This window comes from Zalophus californianus, chromosome 5 (genome assembly GCF_009762305.2).
Source record: "Zalophus californianus isolate mZalCal1 chromosome 5, mZalCal1.pri.v2, whole genome shotgun sequence".
NCBI lineage: Eukaryota > Metazoa > Chordata > Mammalia > Carnivora > Otariidae > Zalophus > Zalophus californianus.
This window is the reverse complement of record NC_045599.1, coordinates 33398374-33426323: the sequence shown is the minus strand read 5'-3', so window position 1 is coordinate 33426323 and position 27950 is coordinate 33398374. Positions and strand designations below refer to the sequence as shown.

The window sequence follows — 27950 nt, the reverse complement described above, 5'->3', positions numbered from 1 at the left end:
AGGGGATGTACTGTGAGCTTGGAACCTTGGGGACGATTCTAACAGGCTCTTGGGATCGCAAATGGACTCCCCATGAAGAGGTTCTGGGGGGCTGGGCAGAACCCTGGTGCTCAACCCTTAAGAGTTGAGCTCAGGCTCCCCTTCCTCCAGGGTGGTAGAAAATGCCAGTGAAGTGGAGGTGTCTGACTCAAGATCTGCCTTGGAGCTGTACTTACAGGCTGCAGGGGATGAAGGCAGGTGAGGATGGGAGGGCACCTGTCACCTCCCACCATCCCTTAGGTGTTTGGCCTGATCTTACCCTCTCCTCCACAGGGCCTGCTCTCTGCTCACTGTCACCATGTCCTGCCCAGGGCCTGATCCTTCTGAGGAGCCTGGGATCCAGGGCATGTGGCGAGGGGCCTTGAGGATCCTGCAGCTCCCCAGAGCCCTGTAAGTCTGATGGGGTCTTCTGACTGCTTTGGGGAGTGGCGGTTGGGGGTGGGGATCTGAAATATGGATGCAGAGACCCAGGCCAGCCCCAGAGTCTCCTTTCCTCACCTCTGACACGGTAAAGGACTCTTTCCTTTAGCATTTTTTGTAAGGCAGGTCTATTCACAATGAATTCCATCAGCTTTTACTAATCTGGGAATACCTTAATTTCTCCCACATTCTTGAAGGATAATTTTCCCAGCTAGAGAATTCTTAGTTGACAGGCTTTTTCTTTTCTTTCTTTTTTTTATTAACATATAGTGTATTATTTGTTTCAGGGGTACAGGTCAGTTTTACACGATTCACAGCACTTACCATAGCACATATGCTCCCCAACGTCCATCACCCAGCCACCCCATCCCTCCCACTCCCTCCACTCCAGCAACCCTCAGTTTATTTCCTGAGATTAAGAGCCTCTTATGGTTTGTCTCCCTCTCTGGTTTCATCTTGTTTCATTTTTCCCTCCCTTCCCCTATGATCCCCTGTCTTGTTTCTCAAATTCCTCATATCAGTGAGCTCATATGATAATTGTCTTTCTCTGATTGACTTATTTTGCTCAGCACAATACCCTCTAGTTCCATCCATGTCATTGCAAATGGCAAGACTTCATTTTTTGATGGCTGCATAATATCTCATTACACCACATCTTCTTTACCCATTCATCTGTTGATGGACATCTTGGCTCTTTCCATAGTTTGGCTATTGTGGACATTGCTGCTATACACATTAGGGTACAGGTGCCCCTTCGAATCACTACATTTGTATCTTTGGGGTAAATACCCAGTAGTGCAGTTGCTGGGTCATGGGTAGCTCTATTTTCAACTTTTTGAGGAACCTCCTTACTGTTTTCCGGAGTGGCTGCACCAGCTTGCACTCCCACCAACAGTGTAGGAGGGTTCCCCTTTCTCCACATCCTCACCAACATCTGTCATTTCCTGACTTGTTCATTTTAGCCATTCTGACTGGTGTGAGGTGGTATCTCATTGAGGTTTTGATTTGTTTTTCCCTGATGCCAAGTGATGTTGAACACTTTTTCAGTGTCTGTTGACCATTCGGATGTCTTCTTTGCAGAAGTGTCTGTTCATGCCTTCTGCCCATTTCTTGATTGGATTATTTGTTTTTTGGGTGATGAGTTTGATAAGTTCTTTATAGATTTTGGATACTAGCCCTTTATCTGATATGTCATTTGCAAATATCTTCTCCCATTCTTGACAGGCTTTTTCTTATAGCACTTTAAGTATGTCATCTCACTGCCTTCTGGCCTCCATAATTTTTTTTAAAGATTTTATTTATTTACTTGAGCGAGAAGGAGAGAAAGAGTGAGCAAAAGAGAGAGAGCACAAGCAGGGGGAATGGCAGGCAGAGGGAGAGGGAGAAGCAGGCTCCCTCCTGAGCAAGGAGCCCAATGTGGGGCTCTATCCCAGGACCTTGGATCATGACCTGAGCCGAAGGCAGATGCTTAACTGACTGAGCCACCCAGGCACTCCTGGCCTCCATAATTTCTGATGAGAAACTCGTCTTATGAAGTATCACTTGTACATAACAAGTTGCTTCTCCTATGCTATTTTCAAGATTCTCTCTTTAGCTTTTGACAGTTTGATTTTTTTTAAAGATTTTATTTATTTATTTGAGAGAGAGAATGAGATAGAGAGAGAGCATGAGAGGGGGGAGGGTCCAAGGGAGAAGAGACAGACCCTGCTGAGCAGGGAGCCCGATGCGGGACTCGATCCCGGGACTCCAGGATCATGACCTGAGCCGAAGGCAGTTGCTTAACCAACTGAGCCACCCAGGCGCCCTTGACAGTTTGATTATAATGTGTCTTGGCATGGATCTCTTTGAGCTTATCCATCTTGGAATTTGTTGAGCTTCTTGGATGTATAGATTAATGTCTTTCATATAATTTGGGGGAATTTTTGAGTATTATTTCTTCAAATAATCTCTCTGCCCCCTTTTCTCTCTCTTTCCCTCTGAGATTCCCATTCTGCGTATGTTTATACATCTGATGCATCCACTGATCCCTTAGGCTTATTTTCCTTCATTCTTTTTTCTTTCTGCTCTTCGGACTGCATAATTCCATTTGACTTATTTTCAACTTTGCTGAGGTTCTTCCTTGTGCCTGCTCAAATCTGCCCTCTAGGGAATTTATGAATTCAGTTACTGTACTTTTCAGCTCTGGAATTTCTACTTGGTTCCTATTTTATTTTATTTATTTTATTTTATTTTATTTTATTTTATTTTATTTTATTTTATTTTATTTTATTTTAAAGTAAGCTTTACACCCTCCGTGGGGCTCGAATTCATGACCCTGAGATCAAGAGCCTCATGCTACACCAACTGAGCCAGCCAGGTGCCCCTCTACTTGGTTCCTTTTTATAATTTCTATGCTTCTATAGATATTTTCTATTCATTGAGGCATCATTTTCTTGATTTCTTTTAGTTTTCTGAGCATATTTAAGATAGTTGAATTAAAGTCTTTGTGTAGTGAATCCAATGTCTGTACTTGCTCAGGGAAGTTTCTGTTAAAATTTTTTTCCCCTTGTAGGCCATACGTTCTTGTTTATTTGCATGCCTGATACCTTTTTGGTTGGAAACTGACCAATTTGAGAATTTTTATTTTTATAAAGATTATATTATTTATTTGTGCTGGTCTCTTAAGTCTCCATTTCTTTTCCTTAATGCTCTGACATTTTTGGTATGATAATGTGATAACTCTGAAAACCAAATTCTCCATCCTCTCTAGGATTGGCATTGTTGCTTGTTGTGGGCTGCAGCTATCTGCTTGCTTAATTACTGTTTCAAAAAATTTTTGCAGACTGTTTTCTTTGTGGTCACTGGAGTCTCCATTATCTCGGTGGTTAGCTAGTGACCTGACATTGAATTCCTTAAACTGCTGGGGCCAACCCCCCCCTTTTTTTTCTAAAGGAAGAAAAAGAGAAAGAAAAGAAAAAAGAAAAAAAATCTCCAACATTCCATAGATTGGCTCTGTATTGGGTCAGTCCTTCTGTGCTTGGCCAGTCCATTTACGGCTCTGCCTTAGCCTCACTTCCTGCTTGCACTGAGCTGAAAAAATCATCCATAAATGAAAACTTATGATCTTCTCAGGTGTTTTCTCAGCATGCATCCTGCCCTGGGCATGTGTGTGGCTTTCTAGTTCCCTAGTGTGTGGGGGACTTTTCCTTATTCCCCCCAAATCTCACTTCCCAACTTTTCCTCCCAGTCTTTCCATGCATTTATTGTTTGCTCCAACTGTTATTTTTGCTCATTCTTTCATCTTGCAATGTTTTGAGGGACTGTTCTCTAGCATAGCTGTTCTGCCCTGAGAGAGTTCCAAGGTAAGTGAAACAAAGGGAAGCCCTTTTTGTTAGTCCTTTGGGGGAAACCCTAGATAGTCAAAACAACAAACACAATTCTTTGGGAACAAGATCTGCTCAGCTCCCTCCAGAGCCAAGTATCCCCACCAGAAATGTGGGCTCTTGTCTTCAAGACCACCTCTGTGCTGGGGAGGAGGTTGGGGCTGGGGTAAGTTAAAACACCACAAAGATCTCAACATATTTAAGTTGGCTTTCTCCCAGTGAAGCATTCACTTGGTTGCTGTAAACCTTTGACTGTACTCCAGAATTCCAGGAAGGTTGATTCTGACCATTTTTGCCAGATGTTTCTGGCAATAGACAGACTCCCAGAGTTCCCTCCTGCCATTTTTGTGGATGTCACCTTGCTTTGCCATTTTAAACTGGGTGATTAGCCTTTTATTATTGAGGGTAAGAGTTCTTTAAATATTCTGGATACAAGTCCCTTATCAGATAGATGAATTAAATTTTGTACTATGAGAATACATTGTGTAATTTTAAAAATAATAAAATAAAATAAAGATCTATGCAAGGTTGCAAATCTGCCTGGTGGTGCCCAAAAGTTACTGGAATAGTCAACCTTCTCATCAGGGTGTGATTTGGGCCAGTTTCTTTCCCCATCCACCAGTGGACATCTCCTTTCTTCCTCCCTCCTTCTGGTAGAGATTGCCCCCTGCTGCAGGTGTTGGCTGGTAAGGTTATTGGTGAGCAGGTGGAGGGTTCTCTGCCCTGGATTGTCTCACGGCTCCTGGAAGGAAACAACTACAGCGGACTTCTTCTTCGCCTGGACCCTCAAGGTGGCCTGGGCGGGGAGGGTGTGGGGTTCTTGGGGGAAGCTCTGGGATATGACTTATGCCTGATGCACCCTCTTACCAAATCAGCTGCAGCCCCAACTGCAGTCCAGAGAGAGCCTAACCCTCTGGGAGGGCCAGGATTCAGAAAGGTCCCAGGATGGTTAGGTTGCCAAAGTCTTCAGAGGCCGGGCCAATAGAAAAGCAACCCCTCACCCTTCAGAGACTTTCAACAGTTTACCACGTATTTTTATACTAATGCCTTTTATTCTTACCACAAGCCCATGAGACACATCTAAGTTAGATGAGGAAAGAGAGAGAAGCCTAATTTATAAATGAGGAAAGGGAGGATCAAAGGAGGGAAAGAACTTGCCTGTTTTCACACACTTATTAAAAATCAGGCCTCTGTGAAATGGTATGACGTCAGAGACGTGGGGGGGTTCAAGTGGAGGGTATAGATCAAACAAGAATGGTCAAGAGTTGATAATTATTGAAGCTGGGTGATAAATAGATGGGTTTCCTGTACTTTGTATATGTTTGAAATTTTCTATAAAATAATAATAATAATAATAAAAAGAGCCTGGCTCTCTGTCTCCAAAACTAATGAACACACATTAATTTGGCTAATATGCTCCCAGACCACGCACTGTACCAAGGCCTGTGGAGAGAGGAGGATAAAATAGGGCAGTTCATGCCCTCAAGGATAAAGCAGTGAAGGATAAAAGTGTGTTTATCCACTGGCCAGTTTGGTATCATGATTAAGGGCCCAGGCCTTAATGTCAGACAGAACTGGACTTAAGTTTCAGCTCTGCTACTCACCAGGAAGTTGCTTGACTTCTCTGAGCTTCATTTTGCTTCATCTGGAAAATGTGGGGGTAAGACAAATTAGAGTTGCTGCCCCATTGGAGTGTTATGTGGATAAAAAAAGAGAATCCATGAAAAGCCTTGGCACAGTGCCATCAAGCACATGTAAACGCCTGGTAGGTATTAGCTATTTTTATAAATAATAAAAATTACAAGTATTACAGGCAGCGTGCTTTGGAATCCAGAAGGAGTGATTCACTCTGAATCTCCCCTCACTAGGTGGCTCCCTGAGCTTGCTCTGGGCTGCTCTGTTGGGGGCCGAGAGAAGGAGGATGCAGGTGAAACAGGTGAGGCCCACCCTGTGGGATGCTGTAGCGGAGGCCCAGGCCCGCCGGGCTGGCCTGAAGAGCCTGCGTTCAGGCCTCCTTGGAGACAGCCTGACAGACAGTGGGCTCAGCCAGTTGGGCAGGGCATTGCGAGAATTGCAGGTAAGCAAGGTGAGGCCTGGAGGTGCCTGAGAGAGCAACAGCTGGAGCCTACCCTGAACCCTCTCTCCATAGGTGGTAAAAGCCTGGAGCCGGCACCCAGGACACCGGATGCTCGAAAGGGTAAAAGCTGAGGCTGTGGGGCTTCCAGAACTACAGGTAGGTCTTCCTGTTCAACCTCTTAGGAGCCCCATTGATGTCTGCCTTCTTCTCCTGTTTAGAGAGCACTATGAGGAGGCCCTTCCTTCATTCACTAATTTATTGATTCCCAGACATTTATTGACTTCTCACTATGTGTTTGGCACAGTGCTATGTAGACCCTGGGAAATCCCTGTCCTCATGGAGTTTATAGTTTCTGGAAAGAAACCATTATAACCCCATGATCAGTGCTCTGAAGGCCTTATCAGCACAGGGTTCTATGGGGCATCTAAGTTAGTCTTGGCAAGAGAAGGAGGGAACATTTCATGGAAGTTGATTCCTGAAGGAGGTGGCCAGGAAAAATGAGTGAAGAACATTCCAGGTACGGAAGATAACAGGCAAAGTCTCAGAAATAAGTAAGAGCTTGATCTCTTTGGGAGACTGCAAGCTGCTCATTTTGCTGGAGCATAGCTTGAGGAAGAGTCAAGAGAGAAGGATTAAAGAGTGAAGTAGGGGCCAGGTCATAAAGGGCTTTGTAAATTCATTAGAGATGTTTGGACTTCATCTTGAAGGGGAAACCATAGAATTTTTTTAAGCAGAGAAGACAACATTGCTTACATTTTTCAGGTGAGCAAACTGAGGCTCAGAGAAGGGATCTGAGTATCTCAGGGTCACTGATATAATCAAAGGTAGCAGAGGGGCAAACATACCCTAGTCTTTAGACTCAATATGGTATTTTTGCATCCGTTTAGAATGCATGGCCTCTCCTGTGCGGAAGAGGGCACTGTCTTCCAGGATTTGCCGCAGTGTGGCTGGAGTGCTGCTCCTGTCCGCCTCCGGGTCCTTCCCTTTTTGTAATTACTTGTTTTTACAGCCCTGAGTTCTGGGAATTAGGCACGTAAGCTCCCAGTTATTGAGCAGTGCCTGCCACTTGTGCTTTGGGTGCCTTGTCTTATTTCATGCTCTCTACAAATTTCATCAGCTCTATTTTACATGGATTCAAAAGACTAGTCACCTGCCTGAGGTCACACAGTTGAGGAGAGAAAGGGCCGGGACCCCGATCTGTCTGATTTTAAAGCCCTGAGCTCAGCTCACACTATCCTGGGAGGAAGGGTATGGAATTCTCACTCCTACAATATTCTCAGCAGGTGACAGATTCAACAGCAACCCACAGCCCAGGCTTCCAGGGAGAGCCCAAAGGTGGGTTTGGGGCTTGGGGTGGAGCTGGGTGTCTTCTCCACCCTTACTGGGCTTAACTGCGTTTTCTTCCAGTGGTAGGAAAAACAGCATCTCTAGGAACTGGGCTCCACCAAAATCATCCTCTTAGGGACTCTGAGGAACAGGTAATACCTCGTGCCCCAGAACAGCTGAAGATGTTGGGGGAGTGGAGTTGCAGAGCCCAGTTAATATGTCTACTGCTTCCCTGCCCCAACATCAGGGAGAAATATGGAGCTTCTGGCAAAAAGAAGACCCAAAAGCCTATGTGATTCCTAAGGGAGGGGCACGGGAAGGCTATTTTGCTACTGGGTCACATTAGGGGCATAGGATCCTTCAGGCCTCCATGGCACCTATTGGCAGAGCCAATACCTCTCCTTTCTCCCTATGACCTCCAAGTGTCTGTCCAGGCTCCTGGCTCTTACAGGCCAGTTAGGTCCTGGATGCGCTCTAGGAGCAGCCCTGGTAGTGAGGTTTTGTTGAAAAGTTGGACCCTGAGTCCCAAGGCTGTGAACACACATGGGCTTCTGGCTGAGTCTAGACTAATGCCACCTAGCCCTGGCAGGTCCCAGATGTGGCCCTGCAGTTCTTCTTGGCCCAGGCACGGAGGAAGAGACTGCACGAACAGCACCAAATATGGATCCAAGAGGAACTGAAGCATTTGGAACAGGAGGAGGAGGTGGCAGGTGACCAGGTCAAAGGCCTGGGGGCTGGAGAGGAGGTAAGGAGGGTCAAGTAGGGGACCTGAGGCTTCTTCTAATTGGTCCAGGCACTGTGCTGGGGGCTGGGATCCAGCCTCAGGCACAACAGAGTGGGCCATACCCTCTCTCCTGGTCCTCACAGCTTTGTGGGGGACAGATGAAGCCATTTTCAGTGCTAAAGTGCTGTGATGAAGGGAGCTAAGGGCTTGCGGGAACAGAGAGGTGTGCCAGACCCAGGCTGGAGTGGATCACAGACGATGACATTAGCTGAGACAAAAAACAAATCAGCCAAAGGAATTCACGGGGCTGAATTGGGCAGTCTGTACTTATCACATAGAGGCAGAGTACATATAACTTGTTTGAACAAATTAAGAAACAAAACTTGTGTCTGTGGGGATGTTCTGAGGACAATACTATATGAGCAAAAGTCCAGAGGGAAGCAGTGGCAAAGTAGTCTGGGTATTGCAAATCGTCCATCTGGTGGGGCCTGACAGGTGCAGGGTCAAAGGCGAGGCTAAAGAGACCAGTGTGTGCCATGCCTCTGATTTGGACTTTACCCTAAGAATGACAGTGAACCACTGAAAGGCATGTGTCATCTCAGTTCTGCCTCTCACTAGCCATGTGAATTTGGCGAGGTTAGGTCCCTTCTCTGATACACAGTTTCCAAATCTATCTACCAGATTTGGAAAACTAAAATGGCAACTACCTCATATGGTTTTCATTCGATAAAATGAAATAACACACATGAAGTGTTTAGAACAGAGCCTGGCACACAGGTGGCACTGAACAAAGACTATGCATTATCACTGAAGGCCTCCAAGAAGAGGCAGAGATGGCCCCGGGAGCAGACGGTGCTGAGACTCCAGCTGGAGGCCCTTCAGGCAGAGCAGAATACTGCAGAGCGGGACCTCGCAGCCCTCTATGACCTGCACGTGCGGGCTGCCCGAGCTCAGACACGTCATATGCTGCAGGTCAGTGAGGTCAGAAGGCAGGCCTTGAAACGGTTCCGAGGCTGACTGACAGACATCTCTGAACCTGGCCACAGGTATTCCGAGCCTGGCGAAGGCTGTGGGAGGAGCAGGCCATGACCACAGAGCATCACCACCGAAGCCTGCTGGCTGGTGTCCTGCAAGACAACATCAACCTGGCCATGCAGAACCAGGAGCTCCAAGCCCAGAACCAGCAGCTTCGGCAGGGAGTAGAGTAGACTGAGGCCAGTCATTGCCAGATTACTGCCCTGGGGAGAAATCTGATCAGTAATCCTGCAAGGTCGGCTTCCTTTCTCTTCATTATTAAGGGGCCTAGAAGGGAGAGGGAGATGGGACTCAATAACCAAGTTAAACTTCGTTATCGATAAATTAACACTACTACTAAACCAGGTCTCACTGTGTCAGTCCCTGTTAAGCGCCTAATATCCACAACTTCATTTTAGCCTTTCCCACTACCCTATATAGTGATAGGTGCCATTTGACCCCCATTTCAGAGGTAAGGCAACTAAAGCTTGGAGAGGTTAAGTAACTGCCTGAGGACAGTCAGCTAATAAGTGACAGAGCCAGAATTCAAATTCAAGCCTGGTTGGCCATAGTTCTACACTGCACATAGTGGTTCACAAGATGCAGTGTGCATTGGAATCTATTAGAGAGCTTATTAAAGAACAAGAAAAAAGAAAAAAAGATTCCCAAACCCTGCCCTACTTCCTAAGATTCTCCAAGAGGTCTCACTTTTTTTTTTCTTTTTAAAATTTTTTTTAAGTTTACTAGGTATTCTCCCATGGGAGCAGGGCCTCATGTTCCTCTGGCCATGAGGAGAGATGACAGGAAGGAATATCAATGAGGGAACCAGCGGAAATGAGAATCAAAACCCTACTGAACCCATGAGTTCTCTAGCCTAAAATCTAGTTTGTCCTGCCAGGCCCAGTACCTTCTATTCCCAAGAATCCCTCCAAATTCCCCAGCGCCCCAGTTTGTGCTTCAGAGAAATTTGGAGAGTTCTACGACAGAGAACAGTCTCCACTCCCTGGATCCCTAAAGGAAATAATGCTCCTGGCAACAACTAGGAGAAAATAGTCTTTCCTCCTAGTCTGTAAGTTACTCCAGCATTAAGACATTCAGGGCACTAGGGGAACAAAATTACGTTTGAGTGAAGATACACAACACGGAAGACACAGGACCACCATAGCCAATTGCAGGAACCACCTGCACCCCAGAACACTTTATTAAGACTTTATTGCTTACATAGAGACACTGATTGAGCTACACCAAATTTCCCTGTGCCTGGTTCCAGGTCATTCTGGGTAGAGCTTCCCTAAACTGTAAAGAGCTGGGACACTGCTAGGCAGGGGCAGGACCCAGAGTGAGAAGAATGGTACCTCCTAGGAGCTGTAGAGGGGGCAGTGGGCTTGGAGAGGGGCCTTGGAGTGAGCAGAGAGGTCAGGAGTGTAGCCTTAAGCCAGGGCCCAGGGGCAACATTCCCTGAGATGAGTCAAGCTCCAGTCCTCTCTGGGGTTTCCAGAACAAAGGCTGGGTGGGTGTGGAGAGCAGCATGGTGGAAGGAGCATGGAGCACTGTCTCCAGGTGTTGCTGGAGCTGGGGGAGCTTTAGAAGAGTGGCCTGGGCGATCGGTATAAAAGCTGTGGCAATCGGGCTTTCCTGCATTACAGTGAGGGGTGAATGTCTCTAACGGGGGGGAGTCATGTACCAAAGCTGGGCTGGAGTAGCCCGCACCAGGCCTGGACGCAATGGGTCTGCTGGGGTGACCACAGGAGGCAAGGAAAGCCAACTGGTGCCCATACCCCACTTGAAACAACTGCATTCATGCAGGATGAGGCAGGGAGCCTCCTCCATTCGGGGTGAGGTCATTTCTAAGGCCTAGGTATTGATGCTTCCCCAATTCCTTAGAGTGTGGATGGACTTCTGGGAAGTTAAGTTTCTTTAATCAAACCCAGTCTTTAAGTCTCCTGGGGTAACCCTTCATTCACCCACCTCCAGAGACTAACCTGGCTGTTCTCACCACCCCCTTTTGTCACAAGGCACTTGTTACAGGGCTGGCTGCTGAGGAAGGGTCCGGAGGCCTGGGAGGTGGCTCTCATGATCGTACCCAATCTACAGGGTCAGGAGTCTGGGTGGAGGTGGTCAGGGGCTAGCAGCTGCCATAATATAGGCGCACAGCCAGACCAATGAGCAACGTGGCCAGGAAGAAGGCAGCAGTGAGCTGTAGCCGCAGCAGGGCTGCCGAGAGCACAGCATTGACCACCAGTGAGCAGGACACAACAAACAGGCGTGTGATGCTGCTGCCATGCTTCATGACGGCTGACATGAGCAGTCCATTTAGTGCCTGGCTCAGCACCACAAGCGCTGCCCATCCGGAGAAACCCTCCAGGAGGCCCGGGCCAGGGCCACCACCTGCATGTAGACCTAGATTCAGGAGCACACCAAAAGTGTAGAGGAAGAAGTTCTGAAGTGCTAGGGGCAGCCTCTGTCGCTTCATAAGCAGTTCTGTGTACACAGACGACAGGCCCGAGATGAGGCAGTACAAGATGAGAAGCAGCAGTCCCAGTGGAGTGATATGCAGGGGCATAGGGCCAGCAGCAGCTGCTGAAGGGGGTCCAGGAAGGGTGTTCCCAGGGTCCTGGAGGCCACCAGCTGCATAGCAGGCCCCCGCTGCCATCAGCAGCAGCAGTGCTAAGCCCTGGCGTGCAGAGAGGCGGTGCCGGAGACACAGGCAGTAGAACAGGGCCGTGCTTCCAATCTTGAGATTGCTCAGCACCTGGTAGGTGCTGGGGTCCATGTAACGTTGAAGATAGATCACCAGGTTGTTGTTAGCTCCATACAGTAGGGCTGATAGTGCAAAGGGGGCAGCCTGGCGCCATGGTGGGGCCCCCTGGGGCCATGCTTGCCAGCCCACCAAGAGGGAGAAGGCGCACAGCAGTAGCTTGGTCAGCTCAGTCAGCAGCACGGCCGAGGAGGGCCGGAAGGGCACTCTGCCGTTCACATGGCACAGTGCCAGCAATGGGGCATGGGCGCCATACATGGCAGTGGACAGGAGTAGCATCAGGGTCCAGCGGGCCTGCCTGGGACGGCCCAGGCCTGGCGTACCCCCGTCCTCTACACTCATGCCCAAACCAGCCCCCAGGTAGTCTGTGTAGCTAGCAAGGAGGCGGTGGGAATTGTAACAAGTTTGGGGAAAATCAGTACGGAGCCAGCTTGCAGGAGGGAGGAGCCGTGGTACATCGCTAGAGAGAATACTGAGAATCAGAGTCAGCTGCAAACCCCACAGTCAGGGCTGGAAGAGGAAGGGGCTGGTGGCCCTAGAAGCCACAGTCTCAGGGCCAGTCCCATGGGGTTAAGGAGGGGCGTCCCAACTGCTGGCTGATAAGCCACTGTTTACCCTCTGCAGGAAGGAAAGCAAGGATGAAGACTGTGGGCAAGTTGCAGATAGCAAAAGGGTGATAGGTGGGGAAGCCAAATATGGTGTCTGTGGTTGAAAGGCCTCTACCTGCAGGCCCGAGGTGCTCATCCTTCCTTCCCCATGGGATCCAGAGCTAGTCAGGCCCCTTTCGCAATGACTGAAGATAGTCCCTCAATGTCTTCTCCACATTGGGCACGGCATATGCCTGAGCTGCGTAGATGCCAGTGCAGGTACCAACAGCAAAGCCCAATACTGCTGATGCCCTCAGTTTGGCCACCACATAGCCGGCTAAGAAGCCCTTGAGGAATGGGGAGGACAAGAGTGAGCCATCCTGTGGAGCAAAATGAAGGAGAAAACTCAGCCAGGGTCTCCCTTCTCTATCCAGGGTCTACTCAAGCTCGCCCTAGAGCATCCCACCACCCCCTCCTCCTTACTCTAAAAAGCTGCAGTATTCTCTCCAAAGATTCTTTCAAGGTTCTAGAGGCAGAAAAAGAACCTAGAAGTCCTGATCACACAATCTCAGAACCCTGTGGTTAGAAGACTCCAACCACAGAACCCTACGACCACAAAGCTACAGAGATGTCCCTGAGGAATCTGACCCCTGCTGGCTTTTCCAGCATCACTTCCCATCACGCTCCCCATTACTATAGCCAAACTAAGTTATTGTCACTCCCCGTGTTCATCATGCTACCTCCAACCATGAGAGCTTTGCATATGTTGTTCCATCTGCCTGAAATGTTCTCTTCTCTCCTCTTTACCTAGTTAACTTCTATTTAAGATGCCAGTTCAAGTGTCGTTTTCTTAGGGAAACTTTCCTTGGGGGTCACAGAGAACTGGCCCTCAATAACCATTTGCTGAATAAATCTCTATTACCCATTCAGAAGTGTATAGGGCAATGCAGCCCAAGGGTGGGTTGCAGGGGGAGTGGTAGGCAGGTGCAACTTTACCTGGCTCACACCACTGCTGACTTCGTCTTCCACACGCTGCTGCAGGCGTTCCAGCTGGTTCTTGAGAAATGCCAGGTCCTTAAGCTTGGGCAGAGAATCCTAGAACAAGAAAGAAGCCAGCTCCAGCAGGTTAACGCAGCCTTATTCTCTGTTCAGGTCTATCAGAGGCTGGGTGGGTGGGGGTGTGAGCATGAGAAATCTCTTATAAAAACTTCCTGCGATGATGGTGGTAACGAAAAAAAAAAAAGACATTCAAAAGTGAATTCACAGGGGCGTCTGGGTGCTCAGTCGTTAAGCGTCTGCCTTCGGCTCAGGTCATGATCCTAGGGTGTTGGGATCGAGCCCCGCATTGGGCTCCCTGCTCAGCGGGAGGCCTGCTTCTCCCTCTCCTACTCCCCCTGCTTGTATTCTCTATCTAGCTATGTCTCTCTCTGTCAAATAAATAAATAAAATATTTAAAAAAAAAGTGAATTCACACGGGGGTCATGGAGGGGGTGACAGATGGGATCTGCATCTGTGACAATCCTTACAGAATTTTATATAGCAAGCAGTGTGTAGAGAGGCAAAAGACACAGCTAGGATACCTTCAGCTGGATTTATCAGGCTGACTGACTCGACTATAAGCTACATGAAAGTGGCAACCAGTCCGTCTTGCCTACAGGGTCCCCAAGCCTAACACAAAAACTGTTAAGTACTTAGTAAATGTGCAGATGGTGCTAAACTTAAGACCAACCGGTGAATCATGGCCTGAGGCACTTCCCTGGACGCTCTGGGGTAAACCTGATTTCTGCCTGGGCTTCCCAAACTGAATGTGTGCCTGGATGCGCTAGCTGGGGTGGGGGGGGGGTGGCTGTCTGCAGGAGTGTGGGTAAATGAACTAAGTGGCTCTGATCACCTCAAAGTATAAAATTCAGTGTTGTGCGCAAGAGAGTTTGAATGAGAATGTCCGTGTCCGTGTGGCTTGGAAACATCGTGTTTCCAGGAGGGAAATTTCGGGGGGCTAGGGAATGCAAGAGTGAGGAGTATGTCAGGGTGAGTGTGTCTGAGTGTGTGCCAGTAATTAAGGAGCGTGAGGGTCCCGGGAGAGGACACCTGGGAGATGCCCGGCTCAGCTTGCCTCGTGTAGTGCTCCGCTACTCCACTCCCCAGTGTTGAGGCAGTCGACAAGAGTATAAACCCGACCAGAGTAAAAACCCCATAAAGGGCACTCCTACGCAAGAGAGGCTCCAAGTATCGCCTCTCCCAAGGACTAAAACGGTGTGAAGACCACCCCGCACTGCAGAAAACCCTCACGTCCACTCACCTTGTCATCCGCCATCTTCCCCGCCGAACTTGTTGCGCAGGCGCAGCCCCGCCTCCCTCATGCCAAGTGCTACGGCCATCTTTACTGAGGGCGAAGGCACTTCCGGGGCATTTTTGGCAAGGGTGGAGGTGCTCTCCCGACGGCCGAGCCCGGGTAGTCTCCTTCTCTCAGGTACTCCCACGTGACGCCTCCGGCGCGACACAACTGCGTGTCCGCGCGCGCTCACGACGTGGACGTGGTGAGCTCACTCGTGCGCATGTGCGCACCGCGCACGTTCGTCTGGCTGGTCGTCCGCCCCTTGATGAGCTCATAGTTGCGCCGTGATGTCAGCGGGGGCGTTGGCATCGGTCGGTGCGCTTTTCCTCGAGCCACGCACGGAAACACGCACCCACTTGGGTTTCCAGAGGCCTGTTTACACGCGCCACCCCTCGGCGGGCGGCGCTGCTCAGACTCGTCCTTTCCCGCCCCTGGGACTCGGCTCTTACCCCACCTTGTATTTGTGCGGCGCCCGTTGGCCTGGCCAGAGCAGAGGCTGGGTTTGTGAGCGCAGTCGCTCCGGAGGTCGAGCTGGGCTGAGATTGCGGGCCGGCGAAGGCCGGCGGGGACGCGGTCGGGGCTATGCTGGGCAAGGATTACATGCTGGCCATCATTCTGGTCAACTGCGATGGTGTGCACGGAGGGGCCCGATGGGAGGATGGGGAGCTGAGGGGGAAACGAGGGAGTCGACGGGGTATGTCTCAGGATGAGGACCAGGGGACAAGTGAACCCTGGATCTTTGCGCTGTAAAGGACCTCCTGGACCTCCATCCTAAGGATTGTCCGCTTTGGGTTGGAAGGAGTGTTCTTTTTTTTTTAACTTTAATTTATTAATTTGAGAGAGAGAGCACAAGCGGGAAAAGGGAGAAGCAGGCTCCCTGCTGAGCAGGGAGCCCCATGTGGGGCTGATCGCAGGACCCTGAGATCATGACCTGAGCCCAAGGTAGCTGCTTAAAGGACTGAGCCACCCAGGCGCCCCCGGAGGTTGGTTCTGACAGGGTTATTCTGAACCCACCAATATTCCTTCCCTCTCCAATCCCGTGATTCCTCTCCCCATCCCATGTTCCTGTAGATGACTTGTGGGGGGACCAGAGTCTGGAGGGGGAGCCAGGACTGCCCCCTGGCTGGAGGAAGATACGAGATGCTGCAGGTACTTACTATTGGCATGTACCCAGTGGCAGCACCCAGTGGCAGCGCCCAACCTGGGAGACAGGAGATGCAGAGGATCCAGGCACGGTAGGTGGAGTGTGAGGAGGGGTGTCTGAGCCCGTGTGTGGATCTAGGCTTGCTGCCACACTGACCTAGTTCCCTCTCCACAGAGGACGGAGGGGATTTGGGGACTTCGGCCCCCCAAGGGGAGATCCTTTTCTAGTCTGGAGAGCTCACTGGACCGCAGGTAACAGGGATAGGCCAGGCAGAATGAAAGACTCGGGGTTCCATGGTGTTCAGAGATGCAGTTGGACTCACATTCTGCTTTCAAGCCCAGGTTCTTGGCTCTGTCCCATTTCTTGAGACTTAGTATTTTGAAGTTTGTCCCTTGTTCCATGATCTGTGTTTTGCTACATGTTCTTTCCTATTATGGGTGCTGACAAATCACATTCTAGATCTTGGCCACTGTACTAAGCTCTTTTCTGTGGGGGTTCCTGTCCTGTGTTCTAGAGAGTCTTGTCTCAATTTGGGGTTTTGGTCCAAGTTTTGGATCCTGTTCCACGTTTGCAACTTTTATTCTATGTTCTATGTCCTGAGTTTTTGTTTGAATTTTAAACCTCACTCTGTGTTATATTCATTTAATATGTCCTGGGCCCTCTCCCACTCTGGTTTTATATTTGGGGCACTATGTTCTGGGTCTTATCCCATATCTCATGCCCATCAAGCAGTCAGGGCTTCCCCACTGTCCCTTCTGTAGGAAGTGTGGTCACCTTATGAGCTCTGGCTCTCTTCCAGGAACTCTCTGTCCTGGTATGGTGAGGAGTCCTACATCCAGAGTATGGAGCCAGGGGCTAAGGTAGTGTTTGGGGCCTGAGGGCCCATGGAATGGTGGTGGGGGTGGTGGATTGTTCCAAGGGAAAGGTCAGGGGTGGGAGTGGGCTGGGAAGAAGTGATGAAGCGTGAAGGGAGTGGGTACCAGAAGGTTTGTGTGTGTGGAAGCTGCAACATCTCCCATCCTACTCTGCCTCCTGTTCCACTTCCATGTCCACCTCCACTTACTCAGAGCCCTCCTGTCCTTTCCCCTAACCCGTCAGTGCTTTGCAGTCCGCTCCCTGGGTTGGGTAGAGGTACCCGAAGAGGATCTGGTACCAGGGAAGAGCAGTATTGCAGTCAATAACTGCATCCAGCAACTGGCCCAGACTCGCAGCTGTAGCCGCAGCCAGCCCCCAGTTGGTGCCTGGGGTGAGGTGAGCTGGCTGGCCCTTCAAGGGATTCAGCCCAGGGCCCAGCAGAGACAGTTGTTGCTGAATTGCCTGTTCTCCGTGGCAACCACCTTCATCTGAGCTCTGGACTGACCTTTCCTTGGCAGGGCCAGAACATGCTGATGATCCTAAAGAAGGATGCCATGAGCCTGGTGAATCCTCTGGACCACAGTCTGATCCACTGCCAGCCTCTGGTGCACATCCGTGTGTGGGGTGTGGGCAGCTCCAAGGGCCGGTGAGGACCCCTACATCCCCCCCACCAAGTGAGAGTTGCTCCTCCCTCCCTCCTGCAGGCTGTGGTCCCCACTGATGCTGATCCTCTGTACTTGAACCCCTGGACACAGATTCTCTGACATGGACCCAAGCTCTGCCTCCCCTGCCTGGTCCAGCTCTGGTTGGGGAGGGTGGGCCCAGCTCAGCAGGGACGGATGGGGGAGAGCCTGAGAGGCTGGGCTGATTCTCTCCTGTGCTCCCACATGCTTCCGGAACAGTGACAGGTGAGCGACAGCCCGGTGCCTTGAGCCCCAGCCCTGACCTCCCTATTCTGTCCCCACCATGTCCCTTGCCTGACTCTCCAGTCTCCTGCAGGCACTACAGGTCCCTGTTCCTACCCAGCCTCTACCCTACCCCAATCTCCACCCCTGTCCTTGCCCCTGCCCCAGCCCCAGCCCCATCTCTCACCCTGCCAGGGACTTCGCTTTTGTGGCGGGTGACAAAGACAGCTGTATGCTCAAGTGCCATGTGTTTCGCTGTGATGTCCCTGCCAAGGCCATCGCCAGTGTCCTACATGGGCTCTGTGCCCAGGTAAGGGCCAAGAATGGGGCAGGGAATGTGGGTATGGAGCTGGCCTGAAGCTTCCAAGGTGGTTGGGTCAGGGAAGTATTGACCCTCTCCCTTTATCTCATGCTGGTTGCACTGTGTTTCAGATCTTGTCAGAGCGAGTAGGTGTCAGTGGTGATTCCCCTTGCTCCTCCCTAGACCCCATCTCCCCTGAAGACCTGCCACGGCAAGGTATGGGGAGGGAGGTCTTGCACTGCAGTAAGAGGCTACTTTAGTGCAAGTTTGGGCTGTTTAGTCATGGTTGTTTAGTACTTCCTTGGAGATGTGGGACTTCTGATGTGTGCTGGTTCCAGGGATCCCAAACTCTGAATTGGAGGAGCATCCATGGCCTTCCTTCTACTAGCGCCAGTTCTCAGAAGGGTGGGTAAGGGGGTCCATTGAGAGAGTGCTCAGGCCAACTTGCTGCGTGTACATTTCAGTGGAGCTGCTGGATGCAGTGAGCCAGGCTGCTCAGAAGTACGAGGCACTGTACATGGGGACCTTGCCAGTCAACAAAGCCATGGGTGAGGACTGAGCTAGCTGAGGAGGTGGGCTACATGGGGTCAGGGAAGGTGGGTATGGTAGTATCTACCACAATTTCTCAAGAGTGCTCCCATGGCCCTGTCCGGCCTACAGTGTGCCATCCTTCCCAACTCAGGATTCTAAGCCCAGCCCCAGCCCTTCTATTGCCATCTCTCTGAATCCCAAGTCCGTGAGAGGGGCCTAGACACTCCCCGCAGATCCCTTTTTTCTTACCCTATGGTGGGCATGTCCCCTCAGGCATGGACGTGCTGAATGAGGCCATTGGTACCCTCACCACCCGGGGGGACCAGGATACCTGGGTCCCTGCCATGCTCAGTGTGTCTGACTCTCTAATGACTGCACATCCCATTCAGGTACCAGAAGAAGGTGAAGGTGGGGGCTGTGGAGGGGTGGGAGGGATGCTCAGGGGCTCATTGCTTGCTATTGGAAGAGCTCACTGGGTCCAGCCAGTGCCCGGTCCTCTAGTGACCAGGCCTGGTGTGGGCAGGCAGAAGCTGGTGCAGAGGAGGAAGCACTATGGCAGTGCCCTGTGCGCCTTGTGACCTTTATTGGTGTTGGCCGTGACCCTCACACCTTGGCCTCATTGCTGACCTGGGCCGTCAGAGCTTCCAGTGTGCAGCCTTCTGGTGCCAGCCCCACGCAGGGGGACTCTCTGAAGCTGTGCAGGCTGCTTGCATGGTGAGTTACGGGTGGGAATGGGGGGGGGGGGGTTGCCCTGCAGCTGCTCTGTACTGGTGACTGGGGCTCGGGATTGGCACCCCCAGAAATCACAAACCAGTAATCCCAGGGCTGACTATAGTAAACTACTCTTTTATTTGGCCTTCGTGCTGTTTTTAATAAGTTCAAGTTAGTTGCTGATATTTAGAGCCAGGATATTTCATGTATTAATTGCTATCCCTGTTTCTCTTAAAATATCAGAACCTCTGATACTGGGTCCACACATATAAATTTCAACATTCAGCTGAATTGTGTAGGGACTGTTTGCGTTAGGGTGGGCACTGTTTCTCCTGTTTCTCTCGTTTAGGTTATTTCCTGGCATCTGTGGGCATTGGAATGTGGGATGCTTGCACTCTATGAATTCAGCTTACTCTTTCCTTAACAAACATGAGTGCCTACAGGGTACCAGGCACCATACTGGATCCTGGGAATTTACTGATAGAGAAGGCACAGACTTTGCCCTCACACAACACTCAGGTTAGATCAGAGACAGACCAGAAGGGAGTGGTACACCACAGGATGATGAAGGAGATGGACCATTCCAGAAGGCCACCTGAAAGAGGTGATAGGAAGCTGAGAATTGAAGGTCTAAGGAAGAAGTTCGGTAAAGGGGACTGGGACAGAAGGTGTGCCAAATACACGGACACCCAGCTGTGAAGATGAGAGCAATATTGGTGGATTAGGATATCTAAAAGAATCTCATGTATCTGGAGGGGCGGATGAAGTGAGAGATGGGGGCAGAAAAAACATCAGGTCATGGAAGAACTTAGAGATTGTGGTCATGAGTTTATTTTGTCCCAAGTCACTTTGAGCCATTGAAAGGTTTTGAGCAGTGAATTTAAGTTTGTGGGTCAGGAAGATCACTTAAGGTACATTATGGGTAAGTCTGAATACCAGTTCTATCATTTTTTGCCTAGGTGACCTTGGGCAAGTTAACGTATATTCTCTCTGAACCAAAATTTCCTCATTTGCAAAATGGTTATAACACCTGATAAATAACTTTGAATTAAGTTAAATTTATGCGAAGCACTTAGCAGTGTCCAGCCCTCCTTAAATGCTCAGGAAATGTCAAATTTTCTGTTTCTGTTATTGAGCTCCCTGGGAATGCTGTAGGGGCTCCAGATGGGGCCGACTACCAGCCTCATTCATAGCGGACTGAAGCCATGGCCGGTTGCCTGTTCTGCAGAAGCTGTCAGGGAGTCCAGGGGCAGAAAGGAGCTGGATCCTCACATTCCCCTTTTCCCTAGGTTCAGTACCAGAAGTGTCTTGTGGCCTCTGCAGCTCGAGGCAAGGCCTGGGGTGCCCAGGCCCGTGCCCGCCTGCGGCTCAAGCGGACCAGCTCCGTGGACTCCCCAGGAGGTCCCCTCCCGCTCCCCCCTGCTCAAAGGAGGGGTTGGGGGTGCAGGGGCGGGCCCCTCGAAAGCGGGGTGTCTTTTCTTTTCTTGATGCCTTCCGTCTGAAACCCTCTCTGCTCCATATGCCCTAGGTTAATCCAGGAGGACTGGGTAAGGAGGCTCTGGGTCCATGCCCAACTCTATACCCCTTCATTCTGCAGGGGCCTGTAGCCTCTCCTTGAAGCCTTCTCTGCCTGCCCCTCCGGCTCTTGCCTACCCTCTCTTTATTGCCCGGTTTATTAAATGTTTATAGGGATGACTGAGAGGCCTGCACTACAACCCAGGCCCCTGGCTGCCCTTTCCCTGGGTCCCTGTGTTCCTTGCCCCTGTCCAGCCCTGGACCGTTGGCTCTACCTCAGCAACACTTTATAGCAAAATCAGTACAAATAAAAATCCCTCAGTGACCTCACTGGGTGTGAGTATATTGGGCCTGGGACAGGGTTGGGGGTTAACACCTGCGTGAGGTGAGTGTCTGTGTCTCTGGTTGGTGTTGGCTGCCTGTAGTCACATGAGGACATGGGTGTGGCAGAAATCTGACTTCATTCTTTCAACAAATGTATCTTTTAAGGTCTGCTAGACAGTGGGGATATAAAATATGGGTTCCACTCTCAGAAGGGGAGATGAACAAGCAAATAAGGTAGATAACATATAGTACAACTAGGAAATCTCAGGGTTGTGGAGGCTCCAGTAAGATACTTAAGTACTGAAGGAAAGTGAATACTAGTTACGGAGCCTGGGGAGTATAAATGTGCAGGGCAGTAGAGAGAGGTGAGGTTCTAGAATTCCAGCTGGTTAGATCACACAGGGACATTTGTGAAGCAGGAGTTTCTGGTGGTTAAAACTTACGCCTGAGAGCAACTGTGACGGAGTTTGAACCTACAGGGGATTAGGACTCCTAGAGCGCCGCCTCTTGGAAAACAGCCCCCTTTAGTGCCTTGTGATCAGGGTCCCGATGTTTTATTAGCTGGAGATTTCGAGTTCCTTAGGGAGCTGGGGCAGCGTTCCCACAGCGGCTCCCGGCATTTCTGAACAGCCATTCAACGTAGAGGGCTCCTGGCAACCGGCCGGCCCAGAGGCGGCCCCGGCCCGCGCGGGTGAACGGCCGGCCCGGAAGTGACGCGCTGTGCTGCCGGCCTTGCGGAAGTGGAGATGGCGGAGCTGTACGTGAAGCCGGGTGAGCGCGGCCGGCGGCCTAGGAGCGCTGGGTCGTCCCCCTACCCAAGCTGAAGGCGGCTACTGCACGAGGGGGGTGGGGTGGAGCCGTCGTCTCTCTGTGGCTCGTTTCACATGTCCCCTCACTTCCGCAGGCAACAAGGAGCGTGGCTGGAACGACCCGCCGCAGTTCTCCTACGGGCTGCAGACCCTAGCTGGGGGACCCAAGCGCACGCCGCTCACCAAGAGGGTCGCCGCTCCCCAGGATGGCTCCCCTAGAGGTGCGTGGGGGCCCTGTACGCGGAGACCGGCCGAGAGGGCGGTGCCAGGGATAAACTTGGCCCGAGGGCCCTTTTTGTGCTCCTCTTAGGTCTGAGAGGTTGAGCTCCATAAAGGGGCACAGGGCAGGCCGTTTTCCGGGCCCCTTCTCTACTGACATTTATGTCAATAAATTGTAAGTTTCAATAGAATCTGTCTTTGCTTTCACTGTAGGTGAGCTCATCCAGACCTATGTTTTTTTTTTTTTTAATACAGTTTTTATTGTTTCCACATTTTATTTCCAACCTGAATACCGTAGCGATATATTTCTTTGTCTTGTGCTACGTCTTCACTTGGTTCTATGATAAGCATCCAGACTTAATGTGTTCATTCATTCATTCATCCAGTGTTATCTACTGAGCATCTCTGAGCCACGCACTGCTTGAGGACAAGCTAGACAGCAGTGAACAAGACAAAAAAGGTTTCTGTTTTCATGTCTATCTCCAAAGCTAGGCTACACTCTAGCTTTGGAGATAGACAAATTAAGTAGTGGTAAGGGCTCTGCAGAAGAAACAGGGTAATGCAAGAGTGACTTTGTAACTAAGTTAGGTGGCTGAGGAGCTGAGTTTAAGCTGAATGGTTAAGATCTAGCCAAGCAAAGATCAGGTGTAAGAGCATTGCAGGTGCTGGAAACAGTGCAAAGGCCCTGAGAAAAGTTTGGCAAATTCAGAGACTGAGGGAATACCTAATGGCTAGAGCACAGTGGGTTAAGTAGAGAAATTAAAATCTGAGAAGTAGGCAGGGGCCAGATCATAGTGGGTTTTATAAACCAGGATAAGGAGTTTTGTATTTCAGTCTGGGTAAAGTTGGAAGCCACTGAAAAGTTTAGAGGGACACCTTTACTTCTGAGCATGTCCTGTGCGAACAGCTGGAGCTATGGCCCCGCAAAAGGGGCTCAGATTTAGCTCTTTCAGCACCCCTGTGTTAACCATACTCAGCACTGCAGAGAATGACACAAACCAAGGTTTTTAAATTATTTTTTTAAAAGAAAGAGTGAGTGGGGGGAGGGGCAGAGGGAGCAAGAGAGTCCCAAACAGGGAGAGCCTGATCCAGGGCTCAATCTCACGACCCTGAGATCATGACATGAACCAAAATCAAGATTCGATGCTTAAATGACTGAGCCACCCAAGTGCCCCACAAACCAGGGTCTCTTAACCTTGGCACAACTGACATTTTGGGCCAGATAATTCTTTGTTGTGAGGGACTGTCCTGTACTTTGTAGGATGTTTGTAGCATTCCTGGTTTCTACCCACTGGAGGCCAAGTAGCATTCACTCAGTTGTGACAGCCGAAAGCACCTCCAGACATTTGTCCCTGGGGGCAAACTCTCCCCAGCTTGAGAAACACTGACTGATGTACATCTTAAAATAGATCACTGCCTGCTGTATGGACAATAGATTTTAGCGAAGATGTGGAAAGGCAAATTAAGAGGCTATTTCAGTAACATGGGCAAGATTGAACGGTTTGGCCAAGAGTGAGAGTTATAGCGGTAGCAGGGATTGGATAGATGTGGCGTATGTTACTGAGGAGGTCAGTAGGGTAGATATAGATGAGAGAAAGAAGAACCAATATAACTTAAACTTTTCGCTTGAACTGGCTGATATTGTTCATAGATACGGGAAACCAGGGGCTGGGGGGCAATAAAGGTTTGGGGGGAGGGGAAAAGCAAGCTTCATCTTGGACATGTTAAAATTTAGGCTGCTACTATAGGGAGAGGTCTAGGCCAGAATTACAGAAATGAATCATGATTGTATGGTTGGTGTTTGGTGTGGGCTTGAATGAGGTTACTTAAAAAGAATGTGTGGATAGAGGCCTAAAGAGGGTCCAAGATGGAGCCCCAAGGCTCTCTAGCATTTCAAGGTTGAGTAGAAAAGGAATTACAAAGGGCCTTGAGAAATAGCTAAAGCAGCAAGAAGAAAAGTAAAAATTTACTCAGAGTAAAATTTGACTCAACCATGATGGATGATGCTGAGAGGTCAGGACAGATCGAGAAAAGGGACCACTAGATGAGTCAAACTAAATTAAGACACTGATTACCACAGAAGCAGTCTGTGATGAGAGTAGAAACCCAGTTGGATGGGCTGAGGAGAGAATGTAAAAAGTAGAGAGACTAACTATAGACTATAGGTCATTCAAGAAATTCTGCTGTGAGGCTGTGCCTAAGGTTGGAATGTGAGGTAAGGGAGGATTTTTGTTTTTAAGATGGCAAACACTGGAGCATGTTTGTGTGCTGATGGGATGATTCTCTAGTGGGAGAACTGGTGGGGCAGGAAAACAGGTTAACTACAGGAGAGAAACCTAGAGAAGACGAGGCTGGCATTAGTATAGCTGGAAAGATGGCCTCTGAAAGGAGCAGGAAACTTTCATTTATCAGAGGAAGGAAAGTGGCCACAGGTACAGGCAGATTAGTAGAACTGGTGGTAAGAGGAGAAAGTTCCTGTTTAACCACCTCCCTTTTCTCAGTGAAATATGAGGCACTGTCGGATGTAGAATGCAGGGAAAGGAAAAGTAGGGGGAGAAGACAGAAAAATTCAGGGAGAAAATATGGGAAGAGTTCTGAAGAATGGAAAAATGAGGCAAAGAATAGGAATTCCAGATAGTGCTGGATACCTTTTAGTATCTGTACCCATGAATTTGAAGTGTAACTCAACAGCATGGTTCTGTTTTTCCTCCTAACAAGTGCGGGCAAGTTGGGTTTACCAGGAAAGTGGGACAGTGGGAGGGGACAAAATGAGGTAAGAGTGTCTATAAGGGAGTGATTTTAATGCATGAAATCTGATTGATTGGGCTGGAAGGATAGGAGAGGTGGTCAGGTTTTGGAGATGGCACAGTGTTGTTGAGAACAAGGCAGAGAAGAGTGAAAGGCTGAGGGTGGGTGGGAAAAATCATCATTGGAGACGAGGAGCTTAAGAAACTGAGAGGCCAGACTATAAGATGAATTAATCATCCATGTGAATGTTGATGCCTAGAAGTCAATTGACTTTTCTTTTCTCTTTTTCCATAGTGCTTTCGACCATCCCATTACTACAGGGAAAAACCGGGAGTCGTCCTTGACTCCTCTCTCCCTCACTCCCAATCCACAAAGTCCTGTCGCTTTCTCCTCCTAAATAAATCTTGGACCACTCCATTTCCCCTCATCTGCTCTCTAGTCCATGCCAGGATTCTCTTTCCTGGACTACTCCATTAACTTCCCAGCTGTTGTCCATGACACCATTCTTGACGTATTCTCATCTATTTTTCACAGACCATACCGAGTGAATGTCTTAAAAAACAAGTCTAGTTACACCATCCCCTGCTTTTATAAAGCTGCAGTGGCTTACCATTACCATTAGGCTCAAGACCAAAAGCCTCCAAAGCCCTATACGGTCTGGACTCCTGTTTGCTTCTCCAGAGATAGCTAATACTGCTTTCTTCAGTGTTAATAATTTCCAGCCATGCAGGGCTGGTTTGTGTAACTTGAACAAGTCAGGACTTACCCAGCTCTTAGGCACTGCCCTTACCTCTGCCCAGTACATGATTCTTTGTGGCTGCAGCTACCTCATCCATTAGCTATTAACTTTGTGAACACTTTTTGTTACACAGTAATCTAGCAGTTGCACCTATATTCTTACTTAATCATCACTGCAATCCTGTGAAGTAAGTGCTACTACCATGATATCCCCATTTTATAGAAAAGGAACCCAAGCTCAGGGGTTAAGGGTAACCTGCCAAATGCCACATAGTGGGTAAGCAAGGATAAACTTAGAAGTCACCTCAGAAGGCCTTCCTTGAACACTCAGTCTAGGTGGTTCCCTGTACTATACCCCCCTTTTGAAAAGATTTTATTTTGAGAGAGAGCAGAGCTAGAGTGTGCGTGAGTGGGGGGAGGGACAGAGGGAAAGGAAGAGAAAATCTCAAGCAAGCTGCCTCCATGCTGAGCGAGGAGCCTGACTCGGCGCTCCATCTCACAACCATGAGATCATGACCTAAGCCGAAATCAAGAGTCCAAGGCTTAACTGAGCTACACACCCAGGCGCCCCTACTATTCCTCTTTATTACATCATGTTTTCTTTGTAGCATGCAACATAATTTGGTAATTTGTGTGTGTGTGTGTGTGTGTGTTTTCTTTCCCTAGGATTTCTGCTCTGAGGTCAGGAACTTAATCCATCTGGTTTACTACTCTGTGTCTGGTGCCTTGGACATTGTCTGGCACATGGTAGAGACTTCATAAATACACATTTTTGAGGGAACGAGTTGTCCCAGAGAGTAGCCTTCTAGAAGGGATGAAGGTAGAATCGAGCTTTTTACCTGTTTTAGCCATGTTTGCTTGATCCTGCTTTACTTTTTCAGTCCCCACCTCACAGACTTCTCCTGGGCCTCCCGCAGTGGGGCCTCCACCTCCTTCTAATAAGGCTTCCAGGCCCCCACCTGTGGGAAGTTGTCCTGCCTCCAGTGTGGAGCCAACAAATTTCCCAGTCATCGAATCTGAAACTCTGCTGGAAGATGTGCTCAAACCTTTGGAAGAGGCACTGGAGGACTGCCGTGGCCACACAAAGGTAATAAGCCCTGGCACACCAGTGGGGGGTTAAAAGGACTTCGGTCCTTCATTTTCTTACTTGTAAAGTAGCACTCCAGAATGAGTTTCCGAGGATCTGAGAAACTCTGGAAATTGTAAAATTCTAGCCATATATGCATTTTTCTTGGGAGGAGGAGATCCATGAGTTTTGTCAGATTCTCCATGGGGCCTCTACCCAGAACTCTTAAGTGTTTCTCTGGGCCAGAGAGAGCAGGTCCACTTCCTGTTTGGCGTTGCCTTTCCCCTGCTCCTGTTGGGCTAGCAGTACTGACTTGGAGGGGGCTTCTGTCTCTCAGAAGCAAGTATGTGATGACATCAGCCGCCGCCTGGCTCTGCTGCGGGAACAGTGGGCTGGAGGGAAGCTGTCAGTGCCTGTGAAGAAGAGGATGGCTCTGCTGGTGCAAGGTATGGGTAGGTCCTTGGTCTAGCCTAGCTCCCTCAACTTGTCATGGACGGCTCAGCTGGAAGAGATGCTGAGATTCTGACTGGTTGGGATCACAGGACTGAGAGCTAGGTCTTTTGCCCCAAGCTGCTTGTTTACCTCCTCTCTTTCCTCAGAGCTTTCAAGTCACCAGTGGGATGCAGCAGATGACATCCACCGCTCACTCATGGTTGACCATGTGACTGAGGTCAGTCAGTGGATGGTGGGAGTTAAAAGATTAATTGCAGAAAAGAGGAATCTGTCTTCAGAGAAAGAGTCCAATGAAGAGAAATCTACAGCCACAGCTGAGGAGAACCAGATGGTACCAGGCGTCCAAGAGGCTCCATAATCCCCCGTGGGATCCCGACTCACACCATTTCCTATGCCTGGGCCTTCTCTCACCTGGCTCCCTTACCATTTGGGAGACTGTCTGCTTCCTTGGGATCCTTTGCCTGATCTACCCATCTCTGGGGGAAGAGGTGTCAGCCACCTGGGCCACAGGGAAGCCGCCTGTTACCCATAACATATCATTTCAATAAAAACATCTTAATAGTGGGCCCTGGGTAGGAGAGAGAAGGCTTTCTTGTGCCAAACTAGTTGCTTGTGGTGTCCTTGACTGCCTTGCTCCTTGTGTACCCTACAAACCTCTCTCCTTCCTTTCGTCATGAATGGCTTTGCTAGGCATGACCAATTACTGCCTGCCACTTTCCCCCCAAATAGACGGAAACACACATTCCTTGCTGGGCTGAGTATCTCTATTTTTGGATAATTTCGTTTCAGCAGAAGAACAGAGGTTTAAATAGCAGGGGAGATTTTTCCCTCAAGAAAAGGAGACCGCCCTGTTAGCACCGTCACCTTTGAGATACACAGTGCTGTAGAGATTAGAACATAGCGGTATAAATTGAAGGAGAAAAAGACCAGATTGCTAGGATATGGGATCATGACTTTTTTGGGGGCTGGGGGTTGGTTAGGGGTAGGAT

The 27950-nt window shown here is 49.6% G+C and overlaps 5 protein-coding genes across 5 annotated transcripts; 3 read left to right on the top strand and 2 right to left on the bottom strand.

Moving 5' to 3' along the window:
- Window positions 1-177: 177 nt before the first annotated feature.
- Window positions 178-9296, top strand: LOC113928823. The gene is made up of 10 exons (XM_027604958.1): window positions 178-237; window positions 313-429; window positions 4479-4612; window positions 5690-5898; window positions 5971-6054; window positions 7179-7233; window positions 7306-7376; window positions 7805-7969; window positions 8762-8920; window positions 8995-9296. The coding sequence occupies exons 2-10, from the start codon at window positions 338-340 to the stop codon at window positions 9154-9156; spliced, it is 1131 nt and encodes a 376-aa protein (XP_027460759.1). The 5' UTR covers window positions 178-237; window positions 313-337; the 3' UTR covers window positions 9157-9296.
- Window positions 9297-10126: 830 nt separating this feature from the next.
- SLC35A4 (solute carrier family 35 member A4) lies at window positions 10127-12095 on the bottom strand. Its single transcript, XM_027604970.2, has one exon. The coding sequence runs from the start codon at window positions 12060-12062 to the stop codon at window positions 11088-11090; it is 975 nt and encodes a 324-aa protein (XP_027460771.1). The 5' UTR covers window positions 12063-12095; the 3' UTR covers window positions 10127-11087.
- LOC113928829 (SLC35A4 upstream open reading frame protein) lies at window positions 12085-14976 on the bottom strand. The gene is made up of 3 exons (XM_027604972.1): window positions 14607-14976; window positions 13304-13402; window positions 12085-12687 (listed from the first exon to the last, which is right to left on the bottom strand). The coding sequence occupies exons 1-3, from the start codon at window positions 14619-14621 to the stop codon at window positions 12490-12492; spliced, it is 312 nt and encodes a 103-aa protein (XP_027460773.1). The 5' UTR covers window positions 14622-14976; the 3' UTR covers window positions 12085-12489.
- On the top strand, window positions 14934-20934 carry APBB3 (amyloid beta precursor protein binding family B member 3). The gene is given in 16 exon segments (XM_027604965.2): window positions 14934-15273; window positions 15714-15877; window positions 15961-16037; window positions 16586-16646; window positions 16885-17037; window positions 17160-17287; window positions 17544-17549; window positions 17742-17856; window positions 17979-18063; window positions 18312-18395; window positions 18652-18767; window positions 18902-18986; window positions 18989-19092; window positions 20379-20504; window positions 20506-20541; window positions 20543-20934. Coding segments are annotated over 16 exon segments (1464 nt in total). The 5' UTR covers window positions 14934-15224; the 3' UTR covers window positions 20618-20934.
- Window positions 20935-21082: 148 nt separating this feature from the next.
- On the top strand, window positions 21083-27563 carry SRA1 (steroid receptor RNA activator 1). The gene is made up of 5 exons (XM_027604971.2): window positions 21083-21699; window positions 21833-21958; window positions 26324-26529; window positions 26846-26954; window positions 27108-27563. The coding sequence occupies exons 1-5, from the start codon at window positions 21675-21677 to the stop codon at window positions 27317-27319; spliced, it is 678 nt and encodes a 225-aa protein (XP_027460772.2). The 5' UTR covers window positions 21083-21674; the 3' UTR covers window positions 27320-27563.
- Window positions 27564-27950: the final 387 nt, after the last annotated feature.

What these genes read in the sequence shown, in the direction of transcription:
- LOC113928823 (XM_027604958.1), top strand. Translation starts at nt 338, where the DNA reads ATGTCCTGCCCAGGGCCTGATCCTTCTGAGGAGCCTGGGATCCAGGGC. An exon ending in CTTCCAGGGAGAGCCCAAAG is followed by an intron (nt 7,234 to 7,305) that starts GTGGGTTTGGGG and finishes GTTTTCTTCCAG; the next exon opens with TGGTAGGAAAAACAGCATCT. An exon ending in TTAGGGACTCTGAGGAACAG is followed by an intron (nt 7,377 to 7,804) that starts GTAATACCTCGT and finishes AATGCCACCTAG; the next exon opens with CCCTGGCAGGTCCCAGATGT.
- SLC35A4 (XM_027604970.2), bottom strand. Translation starts at nt 12,062, where the DNA reads ATGAGTGTAGAGGACGGGGGTACGCCAGGCCTGGGCCGTCCCAGGCAG.
- LOC113928829 (XM_027604972.1), bottom strand. An exon ending in TCAGCAGTGGTGTGAGCCAG is followed by an intron (nt 12,688 to 13,303) that starts GTAAAGTTGCAC and finishes TTTGCTCCACAG; the next exon opens with GATGGCTCACTCTTGTCCTC.
- SRA1 (XM_027604971.2), top strand. Translation starts at nt 21,675, where the DNA reads ATGGCGGAGCTGTACGTGAAGCCGG. An exon ending in ACTGCCGTGGCCACACAAAG is followed by an intron (nt 26,530 to 26,845) that starts GTAATAAGCCCT and finishes TCTGTCTCTCAG; the next exon opens with AAGCAAGTATGTGATGACAT. An exon ending in GATGGCTCTGCTGGTGCAAG is followed by an intron (nt 26,955 to 27,107) that starts GTATGGGTAGGT and finishes CTCTTTCCTCAG; the next exon opens with AGCTTTCAAGTCACCAGTGG.